Source organism: Typopeltis vanoorti, chromosome 1, assembly GCF_054136105.1.
Source record: "Typopeltis vanoorti isolate ZY-2024b chromosome 1, IOZ_Tvanoo_1.0, whole genome shotgun sequence".
NCBI lineage: Eukaryota > Metazoa > Arthropoda > Arachnida > Uropygi > Thelyphonidae > Typopeltis > Typopeltis vanoorti.
In genome coordinates, this window is record NC_143549.1 from 122,603,089 (window position 1) to 122,623,957 (window position 20,869).

Here is a 20,869-nt window from a genome sequence, read left to right on the forward strand (position 1 = left end):
AAAAGCTGAGGAGAGAGAAGAGAGTGTTTTAAAATAAAACAGCAGAAAAAAACAAAGAAGAGAAAGAAAAATTTGTTATGTGAGTCTGGAAATGGACAGTTATACAGTGTTGAATAGCCACTGCATGCAATTTAAGAGACTTAGAAGAGAGAGTGTGTGTGGGGGGGATTATCAGTACCAGTTCTGATGAGCACTGACCATGGAAATATTTGTAGAAAATGCAACCAAAAGAAATTGAACATCTTTGGGAAAATAATGGAATAAAATGGTGAGTGATAGGTCATTACTTACCTAATTTCTCTCTTCTGCACTGAGCCAAGTATTTTTAGAGCGCTTTTAGGGATACCACTCTAAATATCAAAAGAGAATTCAATGGTTGGATGGATTAGTGATTTGTATATTTTTTTTAAATTTTATTATTATTATTCCTGATACCTCCAAGGAGTCCGAAGACTCATCGCGGGAGGACACCTACAACTGCCTCTACACCTAACCTCTACTACGAATCATCTCCATCAATGCCATCTACCGCCCACCTCCAACACCACCACAACTAGTAATTTTTGTCTGTGAATTGCGTGTGTTCTGAAGGGCCGATTTGTATGTATGCGGCATGAAAAACCCGAGTTTCCGGGAGAAAAAACCCTGCTACCTCCGTATGAGATCGGCTAACTCACCTTCGATTGAAATCGACCAGATAAAGATTCCTCCTGTCGCGACAAGAATCGAACTTAGGCCTATTCCAATCGAAGGGCGCAATGTACCATCGTTCTTCCAATTGCGCTATGGAGGCGCTCAACATTCAGTGAAAGAGAAAACCTAATTTCTTTGATACTAAGGAGACAATATTTGTAATATGCTTATGGCAAGAAAGATTGGAGGCAGAAATCAGAAGACAGAGCATATGATGGTTGTAACTTAACAGGCCTTATACTAAGTATGCTGTAGAAGTTCACAATTAATAGTTTTCCATCACTGAAGAAGGGACTGAAGTGAGACAAATTAGACAGCATTTGATGGTCACAATTTGTCACCCCTCTTAAAAATGGGTTGAACATGAAGGTAATTTTCAAGTGGCAAGATAGATATACAGAATTAGGAGAAAATAAAGCAGTGATACAGAACAAAAGTCAGCTCTGTACCATAATATAGATTATTGTCATGACATACTGGTATGTAAGCTGCAGAAGATGGGATTATTATTATTATTATTATTATTATTATTGTTATTATTATTATTGTTCCGGGAAACTCCAAGGAGTCGACAGACTCATCGAGGGAGGCCCTAACATCATGTCAAGAACAACTATTCAACATTCACACAGTATCTATCATATCTTGCCTTAAACTCATTCACGGTGGTAGCACCCACAACAGACTCTGGAAGCTTATTCCACTCATTTACCACTCTCCAAGTAAAGAACCTAGCTCTAACACCCTTGTCAACCACGCTCTTGCCCAGCTTCCATGCATGGCCCCTAGTCCTCCCACCACCAGTCATATTTTCAAAAATATCTTCTGGATCAATCTTATAAAAACCCTTCAGTAATTTGAATGTCTCAATCATATCACCCCTCCTTCGCCTATCGTTCAATTTCTGCAACCCACAAATCTTCAACCTATTCTCATAAGGTTCATTCCACAGACCTACTATCATCTTGGTCACTTGTCTCTGGACCCTCTCCACTTCCTCCCCATCACGAAAAAAACTTTATTGCCCATAACTGGGCACAGAAGTCCAGATGGGGTCTTATTAAGGCTCGATACAGATGAACAACAACTTGTTCGTCTCTGCATGTTAAAGTATTTTTCAGAAGCCAAGTGATTTGGTGAGCTGTTTTAGTTACTTTTGCAATGTGCCCCCTAAACTTCAACTCCCTATCCACCAACACTCCCAAATCCCTGGCCTCATCAATCTCCTGGAGTATGGTTCCACCAATGCGATATACTGCTGCTATTCTTTTCACCCCAAAGTGCATAACCTTACACTTTGCCACATTAAATTGACATCCATTTTTCCTAGCCCAGTCCTCCAAACTATCCAAATCATCCTGTAAAATTTTGACATCCTGTGCACTCACAATTGCTCTACCCAACTTTGCATCATCAGCAAACAAGTGAACACTTCCTCTCAGATCCTTTCCGATATCATTGATGAACAAATTGAAAAGCAGTGGTCCAAGAACAGAGCCCTGTGGCACTCCACTAGTCACAAGACGTCTTTTAGACTCCACTCCTGAATAAACCACTCTTTGATATCTCTCCTTCAACCACCCTCCTATCCATCTCACCAACCCTATATCTATCCCCATCTGCTCCAGTTTACTGATTAGGGTTCCATGTGGTATCCTATCAAAGGCCTTGGCAAGGTCCAGTAGTATCACTGTAAACCCATTACCCCTATCCAGTTCAGCCGTCACTGTGTTATAAAACGTGAGCAAGTTACTGAGGCATGATCTACCCTTCACAAAACCATGTTGTCCCCCATACAATATCCCATTTTCATCTATCCAATCCTGTATTCTTTTCTTGACTAATTTCTCTAAGACCTTGACAATGATTCCTGATATGCTAATCGGTCGGTAATTTACAACAGCAGTCTTGGAACCACCTTTATGCAGTGGAACTATTTTCCCCTCTTTCCACCCGCTCGGGACTAACCCAGACCCGAGACTCAAATTAAACAAAATGGTCAAGGGCACTGACAATTCTTTAGCTGCTTCTTGTACAACACGAGCTGGTATACCATCCAATCCCACAGATGTATTAACATTGAGGTTATGCAATAGACTACTCACCTCCACTTCATTAACCACAATTCCCGTATAATCTACTGGTTTATTCGTTTCTGCAATGCCACCACCTGGATGATATACTCTTGCAAAGTGCTCACTCAGTAACTCAACTATCTCAACTGATTCAGTTACCTCCCTACCATCGGCATTCTTTAAAATCAATCTGCCATGTACATTTTTCCTTTTACTTGCTACATATCTAAAAAAACTGTTTAGGATTCTCTTTAGCCTGCATGGCCAATGTTCTTTCGTAATCCTTTTTTGCTTTTCTTACCGCACTCGTCACCCTTCTGGCCTGCGCTTTATACCGTTCATGTGCCTGCCGGTCACCCTTCTCCTTAAATTCCCTCCATAGTTGTTTCTTTTTTTGCAGCTCAAGCTTAATGGTGTTATTCATCCATTTAACCCCTACTTGATTTATTATTCGGACTCTAGGTATACAGTCAGCCATTGCTTCATGTAAGCACTTCTTAACTACCTCCCATTTTGATAATAAATTTGGATAATAAATTGACTCGATGTATTGAAAATTAACTTTTTGAATGATACCATCATGTTATGCTTGATGGTCTCAGAAAAGGAAGGTGACCAGCATCATGCTTCAGAGTTCTGTTCTTGGGTCCCTACTGTCTAACATATTTCTTAATGATATTTCAGGTGGACTGACTGGAGATCTTCAACTGTCTCATGATGATGATGCAAAGTTGGGTAGAATTATCAGTATTGCTGATGTTAATTTTGTACAGGAAGATTTGAATAGATTTTTAGCTTCTGCAGATGAACGAGGTTTTAGTTATATTAATAAATGCAGGGTGCTACTCTTTGTGATGAAGAGATATAAGGCTACAGTATGTATTGGTGGAACTAGGCTTTAGGATGAGATTCGGGATCTTGGGTTGCTGGTAGAAAGTGAACTAATGTTCTGAGAGTATATTGCAAGTGTTATGAAGACACTGCACATCATATTATTATTATTAAGAGAGACCTCCACAGAATCAGGGACTCGTTGAGGGTGGCCACATACTACACACACACACCAGCTATCATACGTCTTGAATTCATTCACACTGCTTGCACAAACAATATCCAATGGCAATCCATTCCAAACACCCATCACTCTATGAGAGAAAAATTTAGTCCTTACCTCCCTGCTTAGTGGCATTTATTGTCAGCTTCCAAGGATGCCCTCTTGTCCTTTCTCCCCCTACCATAAGATAAAAAATTCCATCAACTGAAATCCTGTATAACACTTTTAGAAGATTGTAAGTCTCAATTATATCAACCCCTCTTTCTCCTGTTTGCTAGTGTCTGTAGTCTACAAATTCTCAATCTGTTTTCATAATCAGTATTTCATAATCCTGATGTCATTTTTAAAACTTTCCTTTGCATCTCTCTCTCTCTGCATGAGAATCACAATGGAAACAGGAGACCAGACCTGTGCACAATAGTCCTAGCGAGGTCTTATTAAGGCCTTGTAAAGAGGCAAACTGACATCCTTATCCTTAAATGTCAAAATTAATGTCAGCTTAGCAATTATCTTTTGAGTTGTATTTGCAATCTTTGCTACAAGGCCCCTGAACTTCTTTCTATCTTCTTACCCTCCAAGATCCCTAGCCTCATCAGTTTCTTCTAGCATAATCCCACCAATGTTGGTGGGATATCCAATTATGCCAAAGTGAATGACTTTACATTTACTGACATTCAACTGATATCCATTTTCCCATGCCCACAATTCCAGCCTATTCAAATTATTCTGCAAGTCCTGCATATCAGCAGCATTCCTGATTACCCTACCTATCTTTGCATCATCATCATCAGCAAATAGCTGTATGTCGCCTGACAAATCCTTCCCGATATCATTAATGTACAGATTGAATAACAGTCGACTAAGGACTGATCCTTGTAGTATACCACTGGTTACCTTAAATCTTGGACCCTATGTCCCTCTGTATACCACTTTTTGATATCTGTCAGTCAGCTATGCTAATATTTTATAATCCAAAAACCTATATTCTCCAATTTATGCAAAGTCTTCCATACCATATTTCATCAAAAGCCTTAGCAAAACCTAAAAGTATCATGGTACATCCATTTCCCCTTGTCTAGCTCAATGGTAACCTTATTATAGAATGTGAGCAAGTTGCTAAAACATGACCTTCCCTTAGTAAATCTTACTAAACCTTAGTAAATGCTGTTTATTGCAAAGTAGGGATTCACTGTCAACTCATTTCTGAATGCAAACCCTATCCAGATTTTCCAAAATGTTCACCACCTCCTGAGATAATGATTGATCTATAGTTGCATGCATTAGTCTTTAGTGCATTAATCCCATTGTGCCACTCTTGCACAATGGGATTACCATAAATTCTTTCCATTCCTGTGGAATCTTCCTATTCTGAGACTCGTCAAAAGAATAGCGAGTTCAGCTGAACACTCTTTTATTAGCTGCGCTGATATCCCATCAGTCTCTGTTGCTGAATTCTTATTCATTTTCTCCAACAGCTCTAATACCTCCTCTTTATATACCGAGTTTCTTCATCCAGTAAAGAGGTAACAGTGAACTCAATGTTCAGTACGCCAGGTTGATAGCTTTTAGCAAAATGGACACTCATTAGTTGAACAACCTGCATCTGTCACTCTCCCATCATCTGTATTCAGAACAGTAATTCTTTCATATTCATTCTTTCCTTTACTGGAAGCATATCAATAGAATTTTTGCATGTTGTCTTTAGCTTGAAGAGCCAGACTTAGCTTTTCGTTCAACTTTTGTGACTTTTCTAGTCTGCTGGTTATAATTTTCATAATGGACATCATCCTTATGCACATGGTATTTTTTCCACATCATCCTTTTCTTACAAATCTCTTACTTCATAAGATAACACATCCATTTGACTCCTACCCTATTTATTCTTCGAACACTTGGTGTTCGAAGAATAAATAGGGTATGAGTCAAATTTTTATTCCCACCGATGTTGGGCAGCATCTGTATGTGTTCCAATGGGCTTAGTACAGAGTGGGGGAATTATTGATGCTGTTTCAGATGAACATTTTCCATGGAAATATTTATAGAATATACAAATTGCAGAAACTAAATGTCTATGTGAAAGTGAGGGGAGTGAGTTGGTAAGAGATGGGTCATTCATCAGTATAATTGCTCTCCTCTGTAATGAGTCAAGAATTTTGAGGGAGCTTTTAGAAGCCCTACTGCAAATGTGAGAACAGTATTCAATAGCTGGGCAGATTTGTGATTTGTATAAGGTTAACAGTTGTTTAGAGGTGAAGTAACGTCTTGAGTGAAAGAGAAATCCTAGTTTTTTTGGAAGCTGAGGATGCAATGGTTATGATGTGTTTATGGCAGGAGAGGTCTGATATCAAGGTAATTCCAAGAAGAGAAATCTCATCTTGTCTGGGAATTTGAGTGTTATCAAAAATAATACTGGGGGAAAATGGTTCTTTGTTTGTGGGAAATAAGACAGAACTTGGTTTTACTAGTGTTGAAGTTGATGAAGTTATCTGAGCCCCATTGAAGGATGGCTTTTGGAGGTCAAAATTAAGGAAAGTTGTGGTTGATGTTCTGTGGGTTGAAGTGAGTTGTGAAGGGTAAGGTTTATCAAATGAAAGATAGGAGTGCAATGTGCTGTCATCTGCAAAACTGTGTATTGGGTTGGAGGCCACTATAATACATAATATAATCTTTTTTATTTATTCTTTCTTTTCCTCTCCATCTTATCTCCTGTAATGCTGTAACATCAAATTCATATTTCTTTAACTCTTCTGCTATACTTTGCAGAAGAGTTAAAGAAACATGTGATATTGATCTAACATTCCATGTTCCAAAATTCATTAACTCTTTCCTTTTCATGTGTCATTTCTTTGAAGTCTGTCCAGCTTTTAATTGTTTAGCTCTCTTAACAAGAGATATTTTTTATGGGAATGGGTTGTTAGCTTATTGTCAACCTGGAGGACCAGGCCTCCAAATTTTAGTACCCATGGGGGCCCAGCTAACCCCTCAATCCCATTTTAATCGCCTCTTACAACATGCATGGGCTACGTTGGGACTATTCTTTAACCCCCGGTCACCACAGGGGGGGATTCTTTTAACAAAAAAAAATAAAATAAACCCTGACTATAGCAAATTCAAAAGTTATTACAAAGGGATAACTAGGTATAATGAACTTTTTTTATAATAGTATTGATGCTTATGTGGAATTTTGGCAGAGACTTCTTGCTAGTTTGTTATAGTGAATGAGTTTATTCCAATGGTGTTTGCTGTAATGAGAGTTGATAGGCTGTAACAACACAGATGTTTGCAAGAGGGAGTTTACTATTAAGTAAACTCCCTCTTGCAAAAATTGCTCTTACACAATTTCTTACACATGTTCTTACACAATTTCTCTGGAAATTGTGTAAGAACATGATGAGAAAGAGAGTTAGAAGTAAGTTTTTACACAAAGAGTGGTGGGTAAATGGAATGAATTGCTGGATGCATTGTGATTATGGATAATATAAAAGAATTTAAGAGATAATATGACAGGTGTGTTAACTGGTTGAGGGCAATGTACTGTAATGAGTTAACTAGCTCCACAGAGGTATATAAAATAATAATAATAATAATGCTTTATCTTTGCTTCCATCTTATTTCATATAGCTTCTATTGTCATAGCCATTTTATTCTGTTTTTCCTTCTAATATGGTTCATGACACTAAATGGATAACTTAACTGTCTATCATATTGAACCTTGAAATCATTTACACACTTCCTGCATTTTACTACTTATTCTGGCAATGCATTCCATTCACCAACTGTTCTCCATGTAAAAATATCTACTCCTCACACCCATGTTCATACAGCTTCCAGGGATAGCCTTTCATTCTTTTAATCTTATCCTCGTATCTTTTTATAATCCCCTCTGTATTAATCTGGTTTTTACCAGATTAATGTTCTCACTAATTTAAATATCTCTATCATATCACATATTTAACTCTCATTCACCAGTTTCTGTAATCTACATTCCCTCAGCTGTTCTGCATAACTAACACTAAGTACTGATATCACTTTGGTCAATTGTCTCTGGATCTTCTTCAGCATTACTACATCTAGGGGGAAAACTAGGTGACCAAACTTGAGCACAGTAATCCATTTGTGGTCTGACAGTGTTCTTTATACAGAGGCACCACCACTTCTTTATTCTTACAAGCTAATGTACTTCTTATCATAGCAGCAATATTATTATTATTACCCAAGACCCCCATGGAGTCAAAGACTCATCTAGGAGATCCTTTTATCATACTATGCTTTAAACACACTCAAATTCTCTTCAGACACCACACTCTCAGGCAAGGCATTTCAATTATTCACAACTCTGCATGAAAAAAACCTGCTTCTCACTCCCTCTACTCACACCCTCTTTATACAGTTTCCAGGGATGACTTGTGGTTCTCTCCTGATCTCCCACTATTTTCTGTAGAACCTCTCCAGCATTGATCCTATAACAACCCCTTAATAACTTGTAGGTCTCTGTCATTTCTCTCCTTTTCCTGCTGTCCACCATACTCTGCAAGTTACATCTTCTCAATCTTTCCTCATACTCGACATTCCAGAGGTTAGAAACTACCTTAGTCAGTCACCTCTGGACCCTTTCCAACATCTCTTCATCCTTCTGAAAACCAAGTGACCAAATCTGGGCACAATAGTCCATGTGTGGCCTAATCAAAGCCCTATACAATGGAAGAAGAATCTCCCTACTTCTACAAGTCAGTGTCCTTTGCATCATTCCCAGAAGCCTTTGCTGTGAAGTCTTCACAATTTTGGCTATGTGTCCCCTAAATTTCAGATCCTTATCTACTATCACCGCCAGATCTCTTATTTCTTCCACCTCCAACAATATATCCTCACCAAGCATAAATTCTGTATCCCATTTTTGTTTTCTAAATTTTTAAAACCTAACATTATGTGAGGTCTTTGCAACACTTGCAATGTGCTCTAGGAACTTTAGTCTGCTGTATACCATCTCCCTAAGATCCTGAATCCCATCTACTTCCTGATGCACAACTCCACCAATACAGAGTGCAGCCTTATATCTCTGCACTCCCGAAGTGCAGCATCTTGCATTTATTAATATTAAAACTACAACCCTACTCATTTGTTCAAGCTAAAGGTCTATTCAAATTTTCCTGTAGAGAATTAGCATCAGTAATATGCCTGATAATTTTACCTAACATTGCATCATCAGCAAACAGTTGAAGATCTCCAGTTAATCTACAAGAAATATCATTAACAAATAAATTAAACAGCAGGAACCCAAGAACAGAACTGTTCTTGGGTTCCTGTTTTGACCAATGCTCCCTCATACACAACTTGCTAGTATCTTTCATAAAGCCATCTAATAAATCCGTTATACTGTTCCCTCTTCTGCAGCTTATATATTAACTTGTCATGTGGCAATCTATCAAGTGTCTTTCAAAGTCCAAGTATATCCATTTATTATCCAAATGGATAATAAATGGAGGTTCATATACAGGTATCATAAAATGTAAGGAGATTACTAAAACAAGACCTGACTGTCACAAACCAGTGCTGACCATCATACAAAGTCCTGTGTCCATTAACTCATTTATTCTGTTCCTAATCAGTCTCCAATACTTTGACTACAACTGCAGATATACAGACTGGTCTATATTTGGTAACTTCTGTCCTAGATCCATACTTGTGGAGTGGTACTGTTTTGACTTCTTTTGACTCCTTAGGAACCTTTCCAACTGCAAGATTTACATTAGATAACCAGGTCAAGAGCATAGGCTCATATTAAAAATAATTTTCTTTCTTAGTTTTTATGTTTTTCATTTATGGGTATAATCTGCTTTATTTTTAGGAAATTAATGAAACTCAGAGAAGAAATGCTTGAAGAAAGGGAAACTCTCCTTCTTGAAATGAAAAAAATTACAGAAGAGCTTGCAAATAAAGAGCAGAATGAAGAAACATTGAATAATCAGTTGGATGCTAAAACAACCACTGCAGAAAAGGTAAGTTGCCTTAGCATATTTTTTATAGAGTTGTTATAAAATAATTTTCCTACTTTGTTATTATTATTATCATTGAATTACTATTATATTGAACCTTAACACTTCTTGCATTCACAACACCTTCTGATAATGCATTCCATTGCACACAACTCACTATTTTTTTTTTTTTAATGTTGATTTCCCATACATGAGAGGTCAAAGGACCTATAAGAACATCAGTGCTGTGTGAGGGATTGAGGAGAGGATTGAAATAGAAATTATTGACATTTTTCCTAAAGATTTGCAGGTTGTACTTCTTGGAATACTTCATGAGGAAGGCTGTTCCAGATATATATAGGGAACAAAAGAGGAAGAGGAGAAGCAGGTTCAGTCTGTTTGTATTAAAAAGTGATTCTGGGCAGCTGCTGTTCTTGTATTAACAGTTGCAACAGAAAGTGGGGGAATGATGGTTGCAGGTGCAGTGGAGCAGTACCATTGACTTACCATAGAATAGTGCTAAAACATTGCAACTGTGAAATAGAGGTTGAAGTAAGTCTGTAAGAAAGGGATATATGAGCCAAATTGCTCTCTTTTGGACAGCATCAAGAATTTTTAGAGAGGTTTTTAGGTGCATCACTCCAAACATGTGAGCAGTATTCTAATGATGGTCAGATTTGGGATTTTTATAAAGTTAGTATCTGGGTGGGTGTAAAATAGCATCTTGAATGAAAGAGAATGATTAGCTTTTTGCTGAGGAAGCTATTGATGTATGTGTTTATGTCCGAAGAAGCTGGAATTAAATGTTAGTCCAGGCAGGGAGATCTGATTCTGTCTGGTGATTTGTACATCACTGAGGATTGAACTGAGATTCCTTTTGTTGAAAGTTTTCCCACTTGGTTATATAATAAATTAAAGATGCCAAGAAATTATATTCTTGACATCTTTATCAAGAATATAATTATATAGCAAGAATATAATTATATAGCAAGAATATAATTATATTCTTGGTTTAATCCTTTATCCAAGTGTAAGCAAACAAAGTTTTTGCTTGAAGTATTTTCAGGATTGGGCAACTCATATATAGAAGCTAATGACTTCACATCACTTGCCTTAGTATCCCATAATGCAAAGCACATATCCTTAAGGATATGTATAATGTTATGCATTATGGGAAGGGTCACTACCTAGACTGGTTTCAACCTTTATTGAGGTCTCATCAGTGGAAGCCAGACTGATGAGATTATACATGTAAGGATATGTGCTTTGCATTATGGGATACTAAGGCAAGTGATGTGAAGACAGGGTGCCACATGATAAGCTGATATTTATGTTGCAGCACATGGGTGTAGATGTCAGGTTAGTCAACTGGATTCAGGATTGGCTGTCTAATAGGTACAGAGAGTTGTGTATGGTGGGGAAATATCAGGGAGGCAAAAGGTTACAAGTAGGATCCCACAGGGCTCAGTATTGGAACCTATATTATTTAACCTTTATATCAATGACATTGTCAGTGGATTGCAGGGGAATATTCGGTTGTTTGCAGATGATGTGAAGGGTTATTAGTGATAGTGCAGATGTGGTAGCCCTGCAAGAGGATTTGAATAAGCTAGACAGATGGGCAAATGAATGGGAAGTGTCAGTTTAATGCAGCAAAATGTAAGGTCTTGATGTTTGGGACACATCAATGGGATGCTGCATACTCTATTGGAGGAAGTAGGAGAGACAAGTGATCTGGGGTTGATTATTGATAGAGATAAAAGAATTATCTTTTCCTTGTATAAGACTCTGATCAGACCACACTTAGAATACTGTTCTCAAATTTGGTCCCCAGGATTTGAAGGGGATAAATTAACTGTGGAAAGGGTATAGAGGCAGATAACGAAGATGGTTTCAGGACTGTACTCTACAATGTTAGTTATAAGGATCAGCTGATGGAATGCTGACTGCAGAGTTTGGTGGATAGAAGGAGAGGTGATATGATTGAGACTTTTAAATTGTTGAGAGGTAGTTACAGGGTTGACACTGGGGAGTTCTTTTTGTTTGGTGGAACAGCAGGAAGGAGTGATGACAGGAGGGGGTCATCCTTGGAAGTTATGAAAGGAAGTTGTGAGCAAGAGGGTGAGGAGTGGTTTCTTTGCATCGAGGGTGGTTGAGCCATGTAATGCATTGCCTGATAGAGTGGTGAGAACAAGAACAGTCAAGGAATGGTATAATAGAACTTTTTTTCCTAGGTAGGATGTACCACAATGAGTCATTTGACTCCATGGAGACCTAAATAATAATAATAATAATAATAATGATAATTTCTTGCCATCTTTAATTTATTGAGATCCCCTTTTTAAGAGAAAAGACAACACTGCATTTTGGTGGCATTGAAAGTGTCCAGATTATCCTCGTCCTGGTTAAGTATGACATGCAGATCAATGTTTAAAGGCATTGGTTGTAGATGATTTTGAAATGATGTAAAAATTCTAGACAAGTAATGATTGAAATGGTATGACAATGGTGTTTATGAAGATGCCATTAGAATTTGTGGATATTTGACTTAGATTTTATTAGAAGAATGGTGCTTTATGATAGAGAGGACTTGCATTTGAATAAGAGATTACAGACATTACGTAAGTGTGAAAGAGAATGTGATGAGTCAGGAAATGAGACTGACACACACTCCATTGTTCATGTAAAAAATTTCTCCTCATTACATTCTTCAGCAATCCTTTGCATAACTTTCAGGGTTGTTTTTCCAATTTCTCGCACCTCCCTCTTCATACTATATATAATTTCTTATATATCAATCTTGTAAAATTCCCTCACCAGCTTAAATTTCACTATCTTGTCACTCCTTTTTTTTCCTGTTTACCAAACATCTGCAATTTACATTTCCTGAATGTCTTCCCATAACCATCATTTCGAGTCCGAATATGTCTAAGTTACCTTATTCTCTATATCCTCTTTTGTGTTTCCACATCACATTGCAAATCAGCTATATTATTTCATCCAAATTTATGCACAGTAGTATCCCATCTTACGACATTTTGCTTTACAATTATCCACTGATACAATGATTTTCAATTGTGACCAGTGCCTATTTATATGATGTCGTATTCACTCATACAACATTTTTAGCAGGTGTGAAGTAACCGATGTGCAGTTTTTGTGGAATTGGTTTATGAAGTCATTGCTTGCTGCATCTCTTTGTATTTTGTGTTTCTGTGTGAATTATAAACTGTTTATAACTATTATATTATTTTATTGTTGTTAATAATGACAGAGGATAGGTATTATTGCATTCCAGTGAAAAGAAGCAAAATCGTACACCTATTACATTACATACTAGAATTAAAATGATTAAATTTAGTGACAATGACATATTGAACACTGAGATAGGCTGCAGGCTAAACTTATGTTGCAGTACTGTTATTACAGTTTGTTAAACATTCAAATAACTTTCTTAATGAAGTGAAAAGTGCTACACCGGTTAATATTGCAGTTATTCATAAACATGACAATCTTATTACTGAAATAGAAAAACGTTTAATAGTGTAGGCAGATGACTAAACTAACTAGGATGATCAATCAATCATTCAGAGTAACTTTTTTCATTGCAAAAATCATTCTAAATGTTTTGTTTGCATAAACTGATGTAAATAAATGTTTTATTTACATCAGTTACACACATGTTTTGTTTTTTTATGTGGTTCTCACCTATGAAAGGTTATTAGTAAATCTATAGTACATTTGTATCATGAGTGGGCTAGTGATTTTTTTCCCATTTTTATCAATTTTATATATATATTTTGTAATTTTTTATTTACATAATCTAGAAATCCTTCTCTAGAGACCAAATGTGATCTCTAGAGCAGGTCCTGCTTACTGGACAGTATGACACCACTGTCCAGTAAGCAGGACAGTGGTATCACACTGGATGATGAAATATCATCTCTCACCTAAAGACAGTTACAAACCATCCATGTTCATGGCAGGATTCAAACCTGACCTGTTAGATGAAGAGCAGGTATGCTACTACTCAGCCAACGAGGTTGCAAAAACGTGACTGCTTAAAAATGTTACTAAACCACAACATGCATTTACAAGTTTTTTTTTTTTTTTTTTTTTTTTTTTTTTTTTTTTTTTTTTTTTTTTAAGGGGGAAAGGAATTGCTTCACTATATGACAGTGGTCTGGCTGACAGGGGTAGCAGGGCTTTTTCTCCTAGAAACTTGGGTTTTTCATCCAACAAAACAGCAGCCAGCCTGAAGATATGCATGCATGCGACAACCACAATACACTATGCAGATAGGATTAACCACCCTATTAGATCATTAATTACATTTCAAACAATCCAAATTATTTGATTGTGCCAGGCCATAGTAACATGCAAGGGAAAATGTATGGGACAATGAAGATATGTAATGATTAAGACATATAATGAATGTGATATTTAATTTCAAGAAACATCTTCCATTTTCAAAAGGCTATGCTTAGAAAAAGAACATAGCTTGATTTCAAAGAGTAGGAAAAAGAGCTCCTATTGAAATACTCTAATAGTCTTTATGTCACATAACCTCTGAAGTCTGTAACTTTATTATGGAACACTGTCTCAAAATTTGATGTGTTTTTTGTGAATAAATTTAATTTTTTTTTGTATTTTTTTTTGTCAGTAAAGCTGTATATGATATACTTTTTTACTGTTATCATGTACTATTGAATTGTTTTGTAGATAATAATGTCCTTTATATAAATTATGCTTTTATAAACCAAATATTGTAATGTACATTTTTTTTTTTTTTTTTTTTTTTTTGTGTTCAAATAAATTTGAAATTTATTGATATTATATTAAACTGAAATGTAGTTGGAAATGGATCTTGGTCTTTTAAGATGTGAGATGCAAAAAGAAACTAAAAGAAGAGAAAAAATTAATCGAGAATTTCTGCAAGTGAGAACAGAGAATAAGGAAAACGATGCAAAAATTAAGACATTAGAACAACTTGAATCTGAAAGTAAGAAGCATATTGGGGATTTGGAAAAACAGTTCAAAACAGAAAAGGTATATATTAATTTTCCTTGTATATTTATTTAATCAATTTAATATCACAAGTATTATATCACAGTTAAAGTTGATCAAAATGTATTTTCTTTTCACTTTATCTTGAGTAAATTAAAAACATGCTAACTGATAAAAAAAATTTAATACATTCTTTAATGTTAATTTTAACCTTTAGCATGACATTTTATACACAAAATTGCAATTGTAAATATGTATGACACCATGCAGAGTTTGAATGCAAAAGAAATAGAAGAGAAGTTATGTGAGGAATTAAGTAAACTTGCTAATTAAAATTATAATAACGGAATTAGCTCACGTAAAATATTATTTATTAGTAAAATTTTCGCCTGAGTATCACAGGCATCTTCAGTACATGTATAAAGCTAATTAAACAATAACTAACAATTCCAAAAGGTGCCACCTAAGTAGCTAATGTAAGATAACTAAAAAAGGTCAATAAATTTCCTAACTTATTAAAAAAAAAAGGAAATATATATATATATATATATATATATATTTATTTATATATATATACAATTAAAAAAGTTAGGAAAGATTAGCTGATTTATAATGTACTATCTCCCACAAAGGGGATAGACGTAAACCATCGGATCTCTTTAAGTTAGGAGAATGAAGTAAAGTTTCACATGTTTCTTTATAAAGCCGTTCCATGAGGAAACGACTTTTGTGAAGGACTCTTGTTTTGTTCCAATGAACTCTATATCTGGTGTTGATGGTATGTTCTGCAAGTCCAGACTGTTCAGGTTCAAGGTATTGAATATAAGACTGGTGTTCTTCTAGCTGAATAAAGCCAGATCTTCCTGTTTGTCCGAAATAAGATAATCCACAAGAGCAAGGAATCTGGTAGACACCTGGATAACTGAGATGTGGAAGCTTGTCCTATGGAGAAGTGAGAAAGGTGGAGATTTTTCTGACTGGTCGAAAGGCAACAAAAATATTTAGTGGTTTTAAAACTTTTGCTATGCGTTCACTAATGCCTTGCACGTAAGGAATAGGAATATGTATTATTTCTTTTGCATTTGAAGAGGAAGACATATCAAAACTACTCCAAGTTCTTTTGATGAAGGAAAACTTTACTTCGCTCTCCTAACTTAAACAGATCCAATGGTTTACATCTATACCCTTTGTGGGAGATAGTACTTTATAAATCAGCTTTTTCCTAACTTTTTTAATTGTGTATATATATATATATATATATATATATATATATTTCCTTCTTTTTTTTTTTTTTAATAAGCTAGGAAATTTATTGACCTTTTTTAGTTATTTTACATTAGCTACTTAGGTGGCTCCTTTTGGAATTGTCAGTTATTGTTTAATTAGCTTTATACATGTGAGTGGTATGAGTATAGATAATGAGAGAATGGGTGTGCAAGAGGAGCAGGGAAACGGGGAGGCTCAGGGTGGACAGGGATACACAGCGTGAGAAAGGTGGATGCTCCAAGAGGAGGTGAGAGAATGTGTAGGCAGGAAAGTAATGGGATGATCAAGGATCAAAAGGAAACAGATGGAATTGCAAAGGGTTCTAAAATGAAGAAGCAGAAAGGGAAATGGCCCCAGTCCAGCATGGAGAGATCACATCGAGTGAGTGGTATCAGTGGAACTAGCTGTAGATCCAGAAATGAGTTGTTGTGTTTGTATACCAATGCTAGAAGTATAAGAAACAAGGCGGATGAAATGGTTGCACTAATTGCGTCTGTGCACCCAGAGATTGTCGGAATAAGTGAGACATGGTTAGATGAGGATGACATCCTGACAGGAATAGAGATGGAAAGGTATGATGTGTTTCGTGAGGATAGAAGGGGTAAAAAGGGAGGGGGAGTGCTATTGATGATAGAGAAAGAGTTATGTCCATACAAGGTAGAGATGCAAGGGGGAAATGGGGCCAGTGGTTTTGAGGCAGTATGGTGTGAGATAGAGGTGAATAGAATCAAATACTTGGTGGGATGTTGTTATAGACCTGGTAATGTGGATGGTGGTGATAGTGAAATGTATAGTCAAATAAGCCAAGCAAATAAGAAAAGGGTGATCATTATGGGTGATTTTAATTATGGCAATATAGACTGGAATGAAGAGATAGCAACTGGAAGTAAAGAAAATGAGTTTCTTGAGTTTTTGAGGGATAACTACCTCAGACAGTATGTAACAGAGGGCACAAGAGGATTAAGGGTCTTGGATTTGGTCATCTCATCGGAGGATGTAATTATCAATGAGGTATCAAATCATCCACCAATTGGTGAAAGTGACCATGAGGTGATTACTTGGGTGGTTGCCAGCAGTGCAAGGACCCCTGTGAAAAAAGGGTATATGTGGAACTACAAGGGGGGTGATTATGAAGAGCTCAGGAGACAGCTTGCAGGTGTAGCATGGAATGAGGAGTTAGCTGGAAAAGAGATCAATGCAGCTTGGGGGATTTTCAAAAAATATTTAGTGGATGCAATGTCTAAATGTATACCACGGGTGAGAAGGTTAAATAAGTTAGGTGTGAGATGGATGAATAAAGAGATTAAGCATGCAATACAGAGAAAAAGGGCATTGTGGAGGCAGCATAAGAGAAGTGGAAGTAACCAATTTCATGAGTTCTACAAAGACCAGGCAAGGAGAGTGACTTGGTTGGTGAGAGTAGCTAAAGAGAGGTATGAACAGCAGTTAGCTAATGAAGCTAAAAAGAATCCTAGGGAGTTCTTTCGATATGTAGCCAGCAAAAGAAAGAATGATTATGGAAGGATGACATTGATTGGAGGAAATGGTATAAAGACAGCTGTTGCAGAATGTGTGGTGGAGATACTTAATGAGCAGTTCATAAAGATCTTTCAATCTTGTGAATGTGACTTCATGGAGAGATTAAGAGCAGTTGATGATGGGGAGGAGAGACTGACTGTAAGTGAGCAAGAGGTGTTTGGGGAGTTGAGTAAACTAGATGTAAATAAGGCTGTGGGACTTGATAATATATCACCACGTATTCTGAAGGAATGTGCCAGAGAGTTGACACCTGCCTTGACATATTTTTTTAATACGAGTCTTGCACTTGGTCAAGTCCCTAAAGAGTGGAAGGAGGGCAAGATTGTGCCACTTCATAAAGGAGGTGATCGAACTCAAGCATCAAACTATAGGCCTATCTGTGTGTCGGGTGTTGTGGTTAAGTTGTTGGAGAAGCTTGTGAGAGCTAGAATCCAGAGTTGGGTTGACAACAATGGTATAATCTTTGATGGACAGCATGGATTTGCTAAAGGGAGGTCGTGTTTTAGTAATCTACTTACTTATTACAATAAAGTGACTGCTTCCTTGGACAGAGGAGAAGGATACACAGTAATATACTTGGATTTCGCAAAAGCTTTTGATAGAGTGCCTCATGATAAGTTGACAGTCAAACTAGAGCAGATGGGGTTGGATATTAGATTAGTGCATTGGATTGGAGACTGGCTATCTGATAGGTATCAACAAGTTGTGTATGGGGGTGCAATATCCAGGAAAAGGAAAGTCACTAGTGGAGTGCCTCAGGGATCTGTTTTAGGGCCATTACTATTTAACTTGTATATTAATGATATTGGCGAAGATTTGGATGGAGATATTCAGTTGTTTGCAGATGATGCAAAGTTGGGAAGAACCATAAAGAGTAGTGAAGATGTTGTGGCCTTGCAAGAAGACTTGAATAAATTGAGTGATTGGGCAAGCAAATGGGGGTGTGAGTTCAATGTTGCAAAATGTAAGGTTTTAAAATTTGGAAAACAAAGATGGGATGCAGAATTTATGCTTGGTAAGAATATATTGTTGGAAGTAGAGGAAATAAGAGATCTGGGAGTGATAGTGGATAAGGATCTAAAATTTAGGGGTCACATCGCCAAAATTGTGAAGACAACACAAAGACTTCTGGGAATGATGAGGAGGACACTGACGTGTAGAAGTAGGGAGATTCTTGTTCCATTGTATAAGGCTTTGATTAGGCCACACATGGACTATTGTGCCCAGATTTGGTCACCTGGTTTTCAGAAGGATGAGGAGATGTTGGAAAGGGTCCAAAGGCGACTGACTAAGGTAGTTTCTGACCTCTGGAATGTCGAGTATGAGGAAAGATTGAAAAGATGTAATTTGCAGAGACTAGTGGAGAGAAGGAAGAGGGGAGATATGATAGAGACCTACAAGTTGGTAAGGGGTTGCTATAGGATCAATGGTGGAGAAGTTCTACAGCGAATAGTGGGAGATCAGGGGAGAACCAGAGGTCATCCCTGGAAACTGTATAAAGAGGGTGTGAGTAGGGGAGTGAGAGGCAGGTTTTTTTCGTGCAGAGTTGTGAATGATTGGAATGCCTTGCCTGAGAGTGTGGTGTCTGCAAGGAGTTTGAATGTGTTTAAGACCCGGTATGATGAGATGTGTGTGAGATAAAAGGACCTCCTAGATGAGTCTTTGACTCCATGAGGTCTTGTTTAATAATAATAATAATAATAATATACATGTACTGAATGCCTGTGATACTCAGCTAAAATTCTACTAATAAATAATATTTTATGTGTTTCATCAATTCCGTTATTATAATTTTAATTATTATGTCTACTCACGGTATTTCCTTATTGAAACAAGTAGACTTGCTGTTAATGAGGTAGTTGGTGATGACATATCACTGTGTGTTTTAAGGGAATATGCTAGCAAGCATTATTTACATACTTGTTTAACAGGAGTCTTTCAATAAGTTGAATCCCAAAGGAGAAGGAAGGAGGATAGAATTGTTCTACTTCACAAACGAAATAATAAGACTGAAAGTACTATATTTAACGTAGGTTCTGGATCAGTCGGAAATTGAACAAATGAAAATGTAAAGAATGTACTGTGGTCAGTCTTTACATGTTTTAAGAATAATTTAATTTGTTTTTGGTCAAGCCTTTTATATAACTTTTGTATTCATTTAACACCAATGACAATTTTCAAAAATTTAAAATGATTATATTTTTTTATTTACTTGACTCCCATCCATGAAAGGTTTGGTAAATCTCTCGTACATTCATACAATAGGTCAGATACAGATTGTTTTCTATTTTTATTCATTTTATATATTTTACATAGATTATTAATCTTGTTCTAAAGACCAAACATGGAACGTTTTCAATCTGCTTCAAGCTTCCAGTAAGTTGGTGGGGTAGTCTCACACTGAGTGATGGAGTTCATCTCCCACCTAAGGAAAATCACAAACATCCATGCCCATAACAAGATTCATACTCACAGCCTGTTCGTTGGAGAGAGAGAATATGCTAGCCACTAACCACTTAGCAAGTCAGGACAGCAGCATAATTTATTTAGACTAAGTATATCTGTCATTTATTTAGACTAAGTATATCTGTCATTGATGTATTTGCATGCTTATCAGCATTTCAGATAATGTTTACCTCCTTCCATTATGTACAGTATATTAACTTCTCATACATCCTTTCTTTTTAATTAATTTCTATCATATCTGTTAATATACTAATGATTTTCACTTTCTCACTCTTCACACTGTTCACTTATCTGAACCTAGAGTGTTCTTGCACAAGCATTCCATGAAAGGTTTTTGTAAACCTATAGTACATTCATACCTTGGGTGAGTTTTGGGTAAAAAAGGTAATTACCAAGCTTATGTACAGTACCAGGCTAACACAAGAAAGGTGGCCAGCATGATAAAGAAGTCAAAAACAGATTATGAGGAAAAATTAGCTGAACAGACTAAAGGAAATCCCAAAGAGTTCTTTGCTTTGTGTGCAAGTAAACAGAAGAATGATTATGGAAGGATAAATTTGAGTGCTGATGGTAGTAAGATGACAGAAGCAGATGAAAAAGTTGAGTTACTGAGTGACCACTTAGCAACAGTCTGTCATCCAAGTGAGATTTGACAAGAACTTATGTGAAAATATAGGTTGTTGAATTGGAAGTACTTTGGATATTGCAGAAAATCAATGCAGATTACAGGGAGAATATTCATTTCTTTGCAGATGATGTGAAGCTGGGAAGGGTTATTAGTAATAGTGCAGATGTAG

At 36.6% G+C, this 20,869-nt stretch overlaps 1 protein-coding gene across 1 annotated transcript in view; it reads left to right on the forward strand.

The window, feature by feature from the left end:
- Positions 1-218: 218 nt before the first annotated feature.
- Positions 219-20,869, forward strand: part of LOC150110373 (cilia- and flagella-associated protein 58-like) — a 133,573-nt gene continuing 112,922 nt past the window's right edge. The window contains exons 1-3 of the mRNA XM_090396969.1: positions 219-268; positions 9,668-9,818; positions 14,649-14,843. Of these exons, the coding sequence (XP_090253095.1) occupies positions 219-268; positions 9,668-9,818; positions 14,649-14,843 (396 nt within the window). The remainder of the gene's footprint in view (positions 269-9,667; positions 9,819-14,648; positions 14,844-20,869) is intronic.